Source organism: Pyxicephalus adspersus, chromosome 6, assembly GCF_032062135.1.
Source record: "Pyxicephalus adspersus chromosome 6, UCB_Pads_2.0, whole genome shotgun sequence".
Lineage (NCBI taxonomy): Eukaryota > Metazoa > Chordata > Amphibia > Anura > Pyxicephalidae > Pyxicephalus > Pyxicephalus adspersus.
This window is the reverse complement of record NC_092863.1, coordinates 85,410,631-85,427,314: the sequence shown is the minus strand read 5'-3', so window position 1 is coordinate 85,427,314 and position 16,684 is coordinate 85,410,631. Positions and strand designations below refer to the sequence as shown.

Here is a 16,684-nt window from a genome sequence, read left to right as displayed (position 1 = left end):
GCAACCCTCTAACCTAAATGCCTAACTTCACCAATCTATACTACCATGATCTATTTTTCAATATAAGCCTACATGATGTCCCCTAAAGAAGCCGATATGGCGAAACGCGTCGGGATCTGAGCATTTATTGACTATGGATAGCTGTAAATATGTTTATTTGCAATGTCTATGGTGAACTTACCTTTAGTTGTTGAACCTTGTTTAATGTACAAACTTTAAATACACTGATTTCATTAAACACACTTATTGCTATTAAAAGCTGTTCTTTTGGTTTTCTCTCAAATCGTTTGTTTAAAAACCAGGCTCGACAACCCAATCATTTGAGGTTTAACTAAGTTAGGGACTGTAAGGCCCTGGTCAGCACCAGCCTCACCAGACACCAGTCCCCCAATCTAACACCACAGTCTTCACCTATAGCAAGCCCCCGCTCAGCCTTGGGAGACTGGTTGCATCTTCCAGCACTTGGTTGCCCCCAGGACTTGCTGCGCAAGGGATGGTGTCTGGGAAAGGGCTGGCAGCAGGCCAGGAGCCCACATTTAAAGGAGTACCAAGATTCCAGCAGAGACAAGTCCAGGATACAAAGCAGAGGTCATACACAGAACACCTGTCCGCCAAACGAAGTACAAAGGAAAAGGCACAAGCAGAGTCTGGGTCACAGGCAAAGGTTGGTTCAGGCTGAGTTCAAGCAGATTGTCAGGAACAGGCAAAGGTCAGCAACAGAAAATACTCAGAATCTGTCCAGCACAGATAAGCCCAGCTAATGCTACAACAGGCACTGGTGACTGGGAGCAGAGAGGATTTAACCCCCCCAGCATTCTAATTCTGTCAGTTTTTTTATGCAAAAAGTGATACAATTTTTTTGGCATATAAATTTGTTGTTTATATTGTGGGCCTGTAATTCTAAGGATTAAATGTATATATTTATTTTATTATAATCATAAATTATAATATAATAAATAATTTGAAATAATTATAAAAAATAATGAAATGTAATTTATCAAAACATTTTCACTAAAATTTGTCCAAACAAGGGTGCAATAATATTGATAAAATATAATGTAAATTAAATGCAGATTTTAGAAAAAAAAAAAACATTTACATTTCTAGTAGACATCCCGGGTATGGTAGATTTTGAAGCAGGGTGCTGCACAAAGTCCAATATCACAGTCAGGACAGTAGAACCTGGTTTCCTTTCTGATCTTCCTTTCTCTGCCATCGGTCTTTGAGCAGCAAACCACGCACATCCTTGTTGGTGCTGCCTTTTTCTGGGTTGGTGGGATGTATTCAGTGAAGTGACGATCAGTCAGGCGTTCTGGGTTGACAACGGTGGGAGCATGACCATGGTAGCTCAGACCTTCTAGCCCATCCTTTATCACCCCATCAGAGCCTCTGCCTCCCTCAGACCCCTCACCTGCTTACCAACCACTCCCCCACCATTAAATACCCAGATTTAAATTGGCTGGCAAGCAGCTGTTTATTTAACCACCATTAAATAAATTATTATATAACACCAACATATTACATTGAAAATAACCTAATTAACCACCAACCTAATTCCCCCCTTTTATTAATACATAACCAAAATATCCATAATGTTATCAAACTCCCGGCTTTACACCTAAACAACCAGGCTGCAGGTCTCAGAAGGTAAAATCCGCACCCAACAGTAATTTAACTCTTCCAACATTTCCACCTTGGCCCCTAGCCGCCCAGCACCGCCTCAGGAGTCCTAATCATCCATTCACAATAAAGAGGGGGGCCCCACCAAACAGAATCCCCTCTGCCAAAATCCCCCACTTTACCATGCACTGGATCCTTGCCTTGTTGAATTCCAGCCTGCCAATTAGTCTTCCTCCATTCCTGGCCGCAGAAATGGCCCACCTCAATATTCACCATACTCCGAGCTGTGTGGAACCGTTCTATTAAGCAGGCGCCCATCCAAAAAGGTCCTGGCCACCGTAACCGACCAGACCACCACACCAGGTCACTCCAGCCGCCACTTCAAAAAACAACTTAACAGCAAAAATTATGTCCCACTTGGAACATTACCCAAATCATAGCCCACCCTGGAACCCTACCATGCCAGGTGGCCACTCGCCCACCACCAAAGTGCCAACACCTGATGTAGCACCACGATACCCCCATTCCCGGCCACTGAACTGACCCACGTTGGTACTCCCCTTATTCCAGGCAGTGTTGAACTATGCCCCCGAGCAGGCGCCCATCCAACTGGTCCTGGCCACCGTAACCAACCAGACTGCAACACACATGGGCACCCTCAGCCAACACCTCAAACTACCCCCTGGCAAGGGGCCACTCACACACCCCAAATGTGCGGGGCTCCGACACCATTCCACTCCAGGTGAGCACACTGTCTCTTAGTCAGCTGAACTGCCTCCTGCCTTTCACCACATTGTAATCTGCTTTTAATTTTCCAGCCCCCACAATCCATCACTCCAGTCGCATCACCCGGAAGATGTCACATCTTCCCAGGTGATGCGATTGGGGTTTTTCCGCCCTGCCTCACCCTCTGAATCCACCAACGGCTGCTGCTCTCATCACCAGGAGGATGCAAGCATCACATCTTCCGGGTGATGCCATGCGCCGTTGGCATCACCCCCGGAGTTTACTATTGCGGCTCGCATCAGCAGTTGGATGTGATGCATAATGCAAAAAGTCCTGCATTGTGCATCGCATCTAACTGCTGATGCAAGCAGCGGCATGGCCGGGACCCCGGGGGTCATTCAAAAGCAGATTACAGGATAATCTGCTTTTAAATTTCCCGGCCACGGCCCCTAATGCAAAAACGCTTGCATTTGATCATTTGTTCGCCGCTGGGTGGCGGGGCGCAGGTAGGAGGGGCTTGTTTTCTTACCCCGAGTTTGACCGGTTTTTGCATTAAAAATCCTAGGGGGGTTAAAGTCCCAGCAGCCAATAGCAATGCAGGAGTCAGGAGCAGATCAGCCTCTAGAATCCCCTTCAGCTGTGCACAACCCATAAATCCATCAGGCTGCACAGCTAAAGGGAAGCAGGGGCTGCTGGTATCTTAGTTCTCTTGGCTGATGCAAATGACATTGCTGGACAGACAGAACAGACAGAACAGACAATGTTTTATGCCACGATGGTGCACAGCACGGAGTCGCCAGATAGATGAGCACTTCCTAACAGGGACCCTACCCTCCTCATCTATCATCACAGATTAAACGTACCTTTACTTGGTACCTTTACTTTACCTTTAAACTGTCAAATATAAGTGCAATGCACCTGTATGAATACTGCACTTACACAATGACTGGGACTTCAATCTTCTTGTTAACACAATGTACAGGCCTCCAGTGATTAACATTTCGGTAACTGTAATATTTATTATCACCTCATTTGCCAGCTTTGTGAACAAGCCCACAGCCTTGTCCTATCTTCCTAAATGCGTGCAATGTTTAGTTTATTTATTACATATAGGTTATTGTTTAAGTCTTTAGCGCTTAGGAATTTGAAATTTATAGAGAATGACACAGTTTATGATTGTATCACACATTTTATCTTGATGTTGACATCATAAACTGACAAATGACCAAACCTCAACCCAGACATTACATAATTCTTCAAAGAAAACACAAGAAAAAGGAAGCTTTATTTTATTACACTGTCCCTCTAGACCAGTGGTGTCAAACTCTGGCCTGGGGGCGAAACCTGGCCCCCAATGTCCTTTTTTTTGGCCCCTAAAGGAATCCTAAATATGAACTGCAGCTGGCCTGCCGCTGTATTGAAGTAGTGCCGCTACTACAATTCCCGGTATCACTCGCGTCTTTAGACCAGCGGGCTCTCTGCTTATGCGTGGCCCTGCAATGGACTGTTTTATAGATGCAAAAAATGCTGGGAATTTTAGTAGTGGTGCTATTTCAATGAAGAGGGAGTTTCAGCGGTGGGCTACTCATAAGATTTAGCCCTGCATTGGCCGCGTCTGGCATTTCCACCCCTCAGCTGTACTTTTCCTTGCTACTCCAAGGCATGGACTTGAATGGTTGGATTTTCATAGAAGAATATTGTTATTATTATTGTTAGCCTGCGCAAAAAGGTTACCATTGAAATTTAACTCAAGGCTAAAACAGAGAAAGAGGCATAAGATTTTTTCCTAAATAAAAAAAAAATGAATGGCAATCTCTATTATAAGCTTGTTCCAGACTGAATGTTAAGCAAAACCTCTCTGTTTCCATATGAAAAAGGGTTAATATCTCATGAGAAGGAAACATTTCCTCAATTTTTTCAACAAATTTGAAGGTTGGCCCGCGATTTTGTCTAAGTTTTTCATTTTGCCCCTCTGTGTATTTGAGTTTGACACCCCCGACCTAGACTTATTCAAACTTTTATTTATTATAGGTCACAATCTATCACAGAGGTCATATCATTATCAGACCTGTTAAAGAATTTGTGCAGCATTACACATTTGACCTGATTTATTAAAGCTCTCCTAAACTGGACAACAAACAACTATTGTTTTTCATAGGTTAACCTACACTCGGGGTTACCGCTTCCAGCATCTTTTTTCTACCCCGAGTCACACTCGGGGTTATGGCTGGGGAGGTTAATACTTCCATTTTTTACAATTTGTATACAATTTTATTAGGCATACAAGGGTCATTTCTGGGGTACTAGGATGACCAGAAGTTCTAAGAGTAATACATAAATATTACTAAGACTCCCAAACAATTTCTAACCTGCAGGAAGGATCTGTGACTGTTAACAATGATTTTGATGGGCCTCTTGATGGGCAATGTAGTATGTATGTATAATGTATATAGTAAAAAAAAGATCAGTATCAGCAGTAATTAATGCAAACCTTAATGATGCAGTACTAGATTTGTGTTTCATTCACAAGCACATTGATTTTCTATATGGGGCCCCTTCCAATTCCAAGCCCCATAGCAGCTACGTCAGGATGAAGAATCATTTATAATCTAATTGTATTGTGTTTTGTTAGCTTTAATATATTGATTTTGTCAATGAAGTGTATGATTTTCGTCATGCTTACTTCTTTTTACAACTCTAAATATCCTGATTTGCTAAATAAAATTTGTGTAATCAAATAGCATGGTGTTGTCATGTTACTCATGCATATTGTTCCGCTGATTTGTTTATAATTGCATCTCAAATTATTTCCTTGTAGTTTCAGTTTCACTGTTAGCTCTTTCCTTCTTGCAGTATGCTCTGGACTATATATTGTACACACACATATATATATATATATATATATATATATATATATAAGTGCCATGATATTTTGACCTATCTGATGTCCACTGTTGTGTGGATCTTTACAGTTTGGATTAAACGTTCTAAAGATCTGCAAGGTATCATCCTGATGGAGTCCACTGTCTGCTGAGAGTGTGAGCTATCTCAGAACAACTTGTAAATGATTAGATTGGGCATGCAGTACAGATGTAGTATGAAGACTTTCTAAGGTTACATACACACGTCGGATAATTATCATCTGATAATCCCCCCAGGGTTGATAGCAGAAGAGAATCTGGCGTGTGTACAGCACTTGTCGTCCATCATTCTAACGACCCTCCTGATGGATCCACGGATGAGCGATCATAATACAACTGAAGGGGGGAGAGCACAGTGGGGTGCCACTCCGCCATTCTCCCCCCCCCCCCCCTCTTCATAGAGCAGACAGCGTTGTATGTACAGCATTCGTTCATGCATCATGCAGCCTTTTGTCGTTGGAAAGGATCCTGAAAGATCCTTACCAATGACAATCATGGCACGTATGTACCCAGCCTAAGTATTGCATCTCATCAATGTAGTTCATGTGTGCTCCTGAACAGTGGACATCTCCCTAGGTACCACAGAGAGATACCACTATGGGTGTAATATTTTACCACAGTCCAAATGAAGATGGCTTTGGTGACTGTGGCTTTATGTTATAGGAATGGATAATGAAATTGGAACAGGGTGATCTTTTCAACCCGTCCACCAACTTGGACAATCAATATCTGTTTTAGCACATTTCATGATGACTGGATTGAAAGGACTACTTACATGGGTATAAATGCTTGGGTCTGTTATTGGCAATCATTAGACCAAAAAAGCTGTTTGGATAAGCTGCACAACTTTAAAGGAGAAGTCCAGCTGAAGGTGACTATCTTCTACTAACCCTACCATGACCTGTGAGAACATTCACAAACTCTTGAGGTCTATGGGGTTCTTTACAACTACATTGATTAGAATCGGCTCTCAGACATATGTGATGTATGGTTCAAATGTTATCAGATGCTGTTACTGATGAGCTGTAACAGAAGTTTGTTGAGATTGTATCGCAGTGGCGATGTGGGCCTCATAAACTTCTTCTTTCCAAAATGTTCACAAAGGAAATTATTTATACTAATCAAATGATTAAATTGTTTCTTTCAGATACATGCTCCCTTCTTTGTGAAGGTAAGAGGAATGAAAACATAACTAGTCACATTTTACCTTTAATCAGCTCAGAACACAGAGAGAAGATTGATTTCTATAGATTAATACACTGTGGTCATTGTTGCTGATGACGATCTTTTGTGATCATTTTAAGTAATAGATGAATGAGTGCTGAACACAGAGCTGTCCTGTCCTATGGAGAGAGGAGGAGTGAGGAGTGGCACCATGCTGTGCGTTCCTCGTAGGGAGTCACAATGGCCATTCCAAACCGGTCATTCATTAATCAATCAGGGATTGATGAACAATGTTGAGGGACATATGTCAAATTTTTGTCAAAGGGAAGTCTTTGGTGACAGTCATCTGACAGCGCTGCGTAATATGTTGGCGCTATATAAATCCTGTTTAATAATAATAATAATAATAATAATATGTACATAGCTTAAGGTTGAATAAGGCTGCATACACACATCAGATGTCTCTCGTCCGATAATCACCTCAGGGCTGATATCGGAAGAGAATCTGGTGTGTGTACAGGGCTCGTCATCACAAACAAGGAACGATCATAATGAAAGTGAAGGGGAGAGGGCACAGTGGGGTGCTGCTCTGTCGTTCTCCACCTCCCCTCTCCATAGAGCAGAACAGCACTGTATGTACAGCTCTTGTTCATGCATTGTGCAGTCGCTTACAACTTTTGCACATGTGTATGTAGCCTTAGTCTAAAATACTTATCTTTACCTATTCAGATTGGTCGATCGGTAGCTGCAGATATGAGATAGAAATCCTTGCCATCCTAATTATCTGTGATGGGATGATTGATGATGAGTTCAATATTCCTGGCATGCTCAAGGGAAGCTGGCATTGTCAGGTGCACACGCGCAGCTCAACAAAATTAGACAGCTGGTTGGCGATCAGACAGGTATGAACAGACAGGGAAATTGGCTGTCCCTTTTGTAATACCCACCTTTAACTTAACATACTGTTTACCAAGTGAGCAATCATTTTGATAAGTGAACAACCTCTACTACTTTAATAAATGTATAATATTATTTATAATTAAACAAAAATAAAAAAAACATATTGATTGAACCAACCGATCGTTTAAGTTAACAAGTAACAGTCTAATACCAACTAATGTCCAAATAACTTGTGGTTTTCTGTCTCTGCTCCCCTAACCTCCTATATCTTATCATTTATCTTTATATATGCCAGATTTTTTTCATTATTACTTGGCACAGTTCAATCAATGCAACAAATCAAGTAAATCATCAATGTCATAACATGCACTAGTTTCCTGTTTGTGCTTCTTGTGTACTTGATATTTTCATGCCCTTTCCACACCATGCAGAAATGCCCTATAATACCCATAATTGACATTCAAGCAAGAAAAATTGGCACTTAATGGTTTTATATTTTATCATGATCATTTATCATGATATTTTTTCTGTTACTTAAAAATAACATTAAAATATAAATACAAAAAAACTTCATAAAAATGCATATATATCTAAACCTATGAAATACCAATAGTGACTATTGACTATTACACATTTCAACATAATAGACATCAAACAACTCAGCAACAATTCTGTTGCTGCAAAAAAGGAAAACAAACAAATAATAAAAGATGAAATAATACCTATAATCCATAATACATATCCAAATATATATAATATATATAAACATCCAATGAACACTATGAACAAGCCCTTCATTTTGCATTTTGTTTTATAACAAGTTGTGATTCAACAGACTACTCTCTTCTACACACTCAATACCTCCTCTATATACCCTTGAACACTAGAATTTAGCACATAGCCATTCCTTTGCACAATTCATCAGCATACACAATACCTGTATGCATTTTCAATCATATAAAACCTATTATCTAAAAATTCACCAATTTCATGCAATTTCTCTGAACATTTCAAATTCTGACAATGGGGTGAATTTACTGAGACATCCACTCTTGGGCAGATTGGCAACTGTCTTGAAAGTTTTCCACTTGTGAATAATCTTTCTCACTGTAGAATGATGAACTTCAAATTGTTTGGCCTTTTAGCCATTCCTAGAATAATGGGCAGCAACAATTGCTTCTTTAAAACCATTGCCATAATCTACCCTACTTGGCATTGCACACACCTGAATGCACCAGCAAACTGCCAAATCTTTTGCTTTTATAGAGGTGGTCACACCTGCAATTAATCAATTAAGTAGCTGCTTCTGCATTTTGCTTTGTTAAATAAATATACCATTTTGTAATATTACATGTGCTGTTCATCTTAAGTTAAATTTGCCTAATTTTATTGCATGCTAAGGGCCACATTTTTTTATTTTATCCTGATGTGCAATTGAAAAAAGGTGTGCTCTTTTTCTCAAACACACTCATATACATAAATCTATGCTATTACTTAATGTTCCTCAAGGAAATTACACTGATGCCATCCCAAAATATCATGTCAATAGTCAAAAAGTTATTGCATGTTATTGCATGTCTGAAAGCCCAACTGGCAATTTACTGAAAAAAGAACTTCAGCTCCATGAGAAAAAGAAAAAAAGATATCATATTCAAAAAACAAAAATGAGTGATCATATATTTAGATGTTTTTTACCCTTGTCCAACAGCTTGAATTTTTTTTTTTATCTCTATTAATGGCAGGCAGTTGTTACAGTAAAAGGCAAGTATTTGCAAGTAGAATTGCCTGATCGCAATTTTTTAAAACACTTGACAATTGACCTGCAGAGGACAATCCGTCCTAGCAGCCCCAAGGGAAGATGGGATGCACCCCCCAGAATGAATCCAATTCCTTTTCCACTATTATTATTATTATTGTTATTATTAGTAATAATATTAAACAGTATTTATGTAGCTCCAACATAATTTGCAGCACTGTACATTGTTATAGTGCTAAGTATCCTGCTTTATATTACATTCCATTTTACCTTTACATTTTAGAGATACGGGTGGATATTTGTAAAGTGTTACCCTGATGAAAATCCCTGCAGTATTCACTTTTCCCACATTTAACCAATATTTTACCATTGTTCATAATCTTTAAATTTTCTCTCCCTATGGCCTTGAACCCGGGTGATCCAGCAAACCTGGAATGGATCTGGTCAATTATTGAAACATTTGCTAACAAATCCATTCCAGGTTTGCTGGATCACTCAAGTTCACTGATACTGTACTGTACTGTGTATTGAGCGCAGTACATGGGAACACACCCTTATCTTTGCTACATAGTCTATGCCAGTGGTTGCCAACTTTTTTCAAGACCCACGGACCATGCGCAGGGAGCCGTGTGACACTTTGAGGGGCAGAAACTTCCCCCAAAGTGAGGTCATGATGCCAGAATCCACCCACTCCAGAGACCCAACCCAACCCACCGCCCTGAGCCTACAATACGTACAGGAGACGTAGTCCGCGCCCTCCTGGTGGGGTCCCTCTTCTGACTGCACCATCCAGAGCCACAGACCACCAACATTTTCTCCTTTACCACCGGTTAGTTGGTGACCACCGGTCTATGCGACTGTAAGACATACTTTTATTTGATTCGGATGCTATTATATCAAATTATTGATGATTCTAATTTAAATATTCTTCTCTGTAGTTTTACTAGTACAGTAAAAAGGTCTCTGAAAATCCCCTGAGGAAGCACATTGGCGAAACGCGTCAAGATTGAGACAATGTTGAAACCGTATGATCACTTACTGTAAATATATGTATTAATGTTTGCACTATAACTTTGTACACCACATAACTCAGTTGCATGTAAACTCTACTACCCTATAACACATGGCTGTACGATATATTTTCTACCTACTTATTTGAAGAAAATATTTATATGCCTAAAAGCCCTCTTTTCCTTTCACTCATTCAATAATTGTGAACTTACAAATAAAGTTTCACAATTATTGAAAGTCACAAATGAAGTTCACACCCTCCACCGTGTTCTTGGACAATCAAAATCTGCCTTGGCACATTCCAAGGGGCAAGTTTCTTGTGTGGTATAAATTCTTGGGCATGTTCCTAGCACTCAATAGAACAGAAAAAGCTGCTTGGATAACCTTCACAACATCATCAACATTCTAAACAAGACCAGTTTAATGTGCCTACTACTAACCATACCACACCCGTATCTCTTAGATTGTAAGCTCTTCTGGGCAGGGTCCTCTCCTCCTCCTGTGTCATTATTTGTATCTGTCCGTTATTTACAACCCCTATTTATGGTACAAAGCTAAGTAATATGTTGGCACTTTATAAATACTATTTATTATTATTATTATTATTATTATTATTATTTTTATTATTAATAATAATAATAATAATAATAATAATAATAATTAGAAACTGATATCTGTTATCTTTACCCCCACATCTTTCATCTAATGTTCCCATCAGCCTCTCAGACATATGTAATGTTTGGTGCAAATGTTGTCAGATGCTGCAACTAATGAGCAATGAAAAAAGTTGTGTTAAGAGAATGAAGTAATTTTACCACTAGAAGAAATCCTTCTAATCGATGTACAACAGATGCTGTTTGAGATAGCACTGCAGTAGAAATGTGGGCTATATAAACCTTTTCTTCCCAAAATGTTCATAAATGGGAAGCATTTGTACTGACCAAACCATGGGACTGTTCCTCCTACTTCTTTCAGCAACGTGCATCCTCCTTTGTGAAGGTAAGAGAAATTAAAATTTTTTAAATAATATAAATAAACCCTATTAAAAAAATGTTTATTATAAAACAGACCAACCTTAAAGGACCGTAACATCAAATATTCACATCTTACATTTTATTGGTTGAAAGCCAGCAGGACACTGAGAAACAATTGCTGATTGGCTGTTATAGACCAATGCACTGTGGTCATTACTCCCCTCTTGCATAAGACTGAATATGATCTGATCTAACCGGCATTTGCCCATAGGGAATGCCATCATGCCATCTTCTTCCTTCTTCTCTCCCTTCTTGCAGTCTTTGGTCGTCTTGATTGGCCGGGCCAAGATAATATCTCTATGTAGGGCTGCATGAGCAGTTCAGCAATGTGTAGAGTTCCCTGGAGCAATCAGACAGGTAAGAATGATCATTGCAGAAGGGATTTCCCTAGTGCTTGAACTTGATAGACTGATCTCTTTTTTCAACCTAACCTACTATGTAACCATGTAACTATGGATATTGCCCGTCCCTTTCTACAATAATACCCTGCCTGTTCCAACATTTTTAAAAGTGGGACTTTATGAAACACCACTGAGGCTGGGATGGTCATGCAACCACCCAGGTGCCCTTACTGGTGTCTCAATGTGTATGGTCTGTGTGCTCTCTCCTTCCTGTTCTGGTTTTTTCATCTTTTTTTATTAGATATAAAAATAATTTTACAAAAAAAATACACAATTATGTGCTGAAATGAAGGAATTAGGTTATTCTGAACTGATCAGTGATGATAGCCAAAGACTCCAAGTCCAGATGTGAGGGCACTTTATTAGGTAAGTCTGCCATAAAATGGCAAATAGTGTGCCAAATGTGGCATTCCTCCAACCAGCAGCAACAGAGTTTATTAATATTATTTTTATTATTATTATTGATAATAAACAGTATTTATGAAACGCCAACATATTACAAAAAGCATTCTTTGTAGTAATACAAATCTGCATTCATTTACAAATGAATAATGCATAATATTAATAATGCAAAATCAATTTTTTTTTTCTCCCTGCACACTGTTGACTATACAAAATAAACTGTTAAATGAAACCACAGCTTCACAGTAATTACGGAACTGTGAACATATTCTTTATATCAGCCTTTCTTCAGCTTTTTAACATGGAGGAACACTTGAAGCATTATTCATATCCAAGGGACTCCCTGCTATGATCATAATATCCATAGATCACAAGATCACAGTGCATTAGCATGATGCTCTTTAGGAAGAATGCTTCTCATAGCAGGCCAATGGGAAGAATGTCACCCTTACAGATTGCTCCTCACTCCAGAGGAACCCAGGGGTCCCAAGGAACACTGTTTCAGAAACATTGATTAATATTATATATATACAGAAAAAAAAAAATTATATATATATATATATATATATATATATATATATATATATATTGTTTTGCTAAGTGACTCCACTGCTTTAAGAAATTAATTATGAACGCAATTAGGTATTTATCAACTTTACTAAGCTAACACAATATTTTCTTTGCTAGTTTACAATCTAATACTAGCTAATGTCAGAAGATCTTGTGGTTGTATCTTCTTGTATCTTGTCTTATCTTTTATTTTTGTATCTGCCAGATGTTCCTATAACTAGTATTTGTCATGGTTTAATCAATAGAAAAACAGTAAATCATAAATAAATAACATGTACTGGCTTCCTGTTTATGCTATTTTTCTGCCTTTTTTACTGGTGTACTGTGCTGACATTTTCACACCATACAGCAGTGTGCTACAATTCTAAATGGTCTGCCAACTCAACTCATAAAAAATAGGACCTGCATATGCTGGATAGGAATTGAGCATTTAGGCAACCTGTGGATTTTCTCTAAATGGGTGTAAAGGAGGGGCATCACACTAAAAGATGGGACCAATGAAAGTTTAAATTGGGGGACTAGCAAAGCATAAAATGAAAAGTGCTGTTGCAAAAAAAGAAAAATAATTAAAAGCATAGGTGTTAAAGTGGGTGTTGTCACAAAGTTTCCAGAAATAGTCAACAGGAATGACCCCCAGCCTAGCAATAATTTACCTTTAATGCCACAGCACTACTGTTCTTTATGCCAACTTTTGGACGCCACTTTCTGTGTACATGCCTTCTAATTAATAGTTGCATGGCATTTCTCAAGGCAAGCTTCTGGATACTACAACAGTGGATTATGCTAAAGCTCACCAAGACTGGGGAAGATAGGCTATTGAGGATGAACAAACCTGGAATGATTTCCTAAAATCATTTGCTATATTTGCAGTCCTGGACTACATCCATTCCAGCTTTGCTGGATCTCCTAGGTTCACCCATTATAGTCTATCTTCTCCAGTCTTGGAGAGCTTTGATAAATCAGGTCCAATTTGTGTTTAAATCACTACCACCACCAATTAGGGGAAAAGTACAAAAGGATGTCCTCATAATAAAAGATACCGGAACAAAAACTTTAATGTCAGGATCGACAGGTATCCTATTAAAACAAACTGCAAATTAAAAGGCCAATGGAAGTCAGGTTTACTTTTTTCTTCTGCTATAAAGTATTATTGACCTGTATCAAGATGTCCTCAGCTGATAGCTAGTGTTGGTGTTCGAATTTGAGTTGTCCTTATATTCAACCCAAATATGGCTGTTCGAATTCAGATAGACCTGACCTGAAAAAAAACAAAATTGACTGCAAAAATTCGGATAAAAAAATGTGTTAAAAAAAATTATTGTTCAATAATTTATTGAGTGTTTGTGTTTATTTAACTATTTTTTTACAGGGTATACTACAATGACAGATCTGAGCCTGCGATGGGAGAGTGGGTGGGTTGTGTGCAGGGACACAGCCCACTCACCTCTACAAGCCAGGATACAAACGGGGGATGTGTAGACCACCCAAAGGGCCAGAGAAACAACCTTATTGGGCCGTATATGGCCTGCAGGCCGTAGTTTGCCCATGCCTGAGCTAGCTTGATATTCTGTATGGCTACAGCAATAATACATAATATTAAAAGAAGCATGAAAAAACTCAGACTTCATTAAACTAATAAAGGATAATGGTTAGTTGCTTTAAAAAAAAAAAAAAAACACTTTTAAAATGACCGTAACATCCTATATAATATTTTACTGAATGACCTTACATATGCTTATACATATGGTAAATAGATTTTAGATGGGTGAATATTACACATGCAATTGGTAAAGATCTTAGAGAAAGAAAGTAGAGCAATGTACGTAGATTTCACATGCTGGCTGATCTCTAAGTGAAAAATAGTAATAACCCAAAATATGAGCAAATTACCTCTGCTGTTATTGAGCAGGACTAACAGTCGTAAAATGATTGACCAGTCCTAATTAACCCGATTGGTCAAATGTTCTCCAATGACTTTAAACAAGATTAGAATTTCACAAAGTGCTGCTGAGTATATTTTATGTTTAAAAACATTCAATCTTCGTCTTAATCCACATAGGGGCCAATATGAAAATAATGAATGGACGAGAAGCTGCCCCTAACTCCAGGCCATATATGGCACTCATTAAGCTTGACGGAAAAGATGAAGAAATGTTATGTGGAGGAAGTTTGATAAAAGACAGATGGGTTTTAACTGCTGGTCACTGTGATAGGTAAGAACATTGATCACTAAATTGAGACAGGTGAATCCTGCTTTTGATGCTATGAAAGGTAACATTGCTTAATATTATGACCATATTTAGCAAATATTTTCTATTATGCCTGTAAAGTTTCTTTTTATTCAGAACATGGTATAGCCAGCTGTAGACGGTCACTATTAACGTGTCTACTTGTTCTATAATGTTGGACTTGCTATGTAAATTATCATTTCTTTCTTCCTCAGTTTAATGTGTGTCGGGGGCTTTTTCGGTACCTTTTTGAAAGTTGGTTGGCAATGCATACGGAGGAGAGGGATTTCACTTCAGGGGGCGTGGCCATACGTTGGTGAAGCCATTAGGGAAGGTCCGGCATAGTGTGCTCCCACCCACCCCATAAATGGCCTAATGGCCATAAAACTTTGCTGACCCCTGATCTAGATTAAAGCAGAATTTAACCTCTGACAATAAAATATAATTAAATAAATAAACCACATGCACAACCCCACTAGAAGTCTTTTATTAACGTAATATTCTAATAAAGCAGAAAATCCAAGTAAAATAAATTTAAGCAGGCCGGTAAAATGCATTATTGCAGAGACATTGCCTGTCCCCTTATGCAATAATATTCTGCCTGATAATGGAAACCTAAAAGTGGTACTTCCACTTTAATTCTCAGCCCTTAAAGCCAAATATTTGAAGTATCCCCAATTTTATCCTCAATTAGTTCTGTTGGGCCACCTGCACTTCCATTCTTGCTCTGCTTCAAAAGGGGGGCAGCCATGTGTGTTGGTGGCAACAACTACTCCCTTTTAAGCTTGGACTCAAACATGGAACTTCGCCAAAATTAGTACTTTTCCTTTCCAGCAATTCTGACATGAAATAATTTCTCTTTTATTCTGTCTGGTAAAAAGGTTGATGAACCAGAACAAGGAGTGAATAAAATTCTCTAACAGTAATACAGAATGATGGATTTTTTTTTAGGTTAAATAGGGTAATGTTGGTGCCCTGGTCAGCTTTCTATTGTTTAACTGTTGCAGATTTTCCCTCACTTTCTGTCTGGTAAAAAGATTGTTTCAAGAACATGAAAAATAGAGAAATCTCTTACACAGCCCGAGATATGAGTAAAGTTTAAAGCAAATTTTGGTAGTAAACCCTTGCCAAGCAACAGCAGATGAATATATGGAACGTGGAGAAGCCATAACTAAATAATCTGCATTCTATGCTATATTGACTGTGACTTTGCAAAGGACTTGGTTAGCTAAACTCAAGCTACTACAACAAATGTTTCTCATTATTCTCTCTTAGGGATGGATGGAAGAAAAAAATAATTCTTGGCGCTCATTCCAGAGAAAAGTCAAACCAATGGTGGCAAGAATTTCATGTGGAAAAATCTATTGCGCACCCAAATTTTAACAAGACAAATTTAAATAATGACCTCCGGCTAATAAAAGTGAGAGTTATATTGACTTCTTTTGAATTATTTGTTGTGAGATGAACGAGTAAAGTTTTCAGACAGAACCTCATAAGCAACTTTGTATATAAAACTCTGCACCCTCTCCCTCCAAACCCTCCTGCACCCCACATGAGTAATCTAAGCCCAGACGGGTATGATGGTGACCCCCAAGGGAACAAAACTAATGACAACTTGGGCTCAGAGATAGTGGGTGGGTTGAATGACCCTGCACATAATTTACCCTGTAAATCTGGTGGTGGAAAGGTATTACTGTATTGCATGAGCTGTTGCAGCCAGATTATTAGTATTGCTTGGAGGTTTTTTTCTTTTTTCTTTTGTTGATTCCAGCTTTAAAGTTTCAGAAATCTTATCCAATACACCATTCTCTATAAACGTTTAATCAAAGTAAAAATGGTGTTTTGCTGTACGAGGTAGCCCTATGCTCTATGTTTACATCATCTCAAGAAGAGGGAGCTCCACCATATTTACCACCCCCACACCTGAAGATCTGCTCTGTCCACCAATGGA

At 38.8% G+C, this 16,684-nt stretch overlaps 1 protein-coding gene across 2 annotated transcripts in view; it reads left to right on the top strand.

Annotated features, from left to right (window-relative positions):
• Positions 1-6,849: 6,849 nt before the first annotated feature.
• The window catches only part of LOC140332604 (granzyme A-like), an 11,208-nt gene continuing 1,373 nt past the window's right edge, over positions 6,850-16,684 (top strand). Inside the window, exons 1-3 of one of the 2 annotated variants that reach the window (XM_072413815.1) lie at positions 6,850-7,333; positions 14,565-14,718; positions 16,009-16,153. In XM_072413815.1, the coding sequence (XP_072269916.1) occupies positions 14,573-14,718; positions 16,009-16,153 (291 nt within the window). In that variant the 5' untranslated portion in view covers positions 6,850-7,333; positions 14,565-14,572. Of the gene's footprint in view, positions 7,334-11,148; positions 11,490-14,564; positions 14,719-16,008; positions 16,154-16,684 lie in introns of those variants that run through there. The other variant, XM_072413813.1, reaches the window with a different exon arrangement.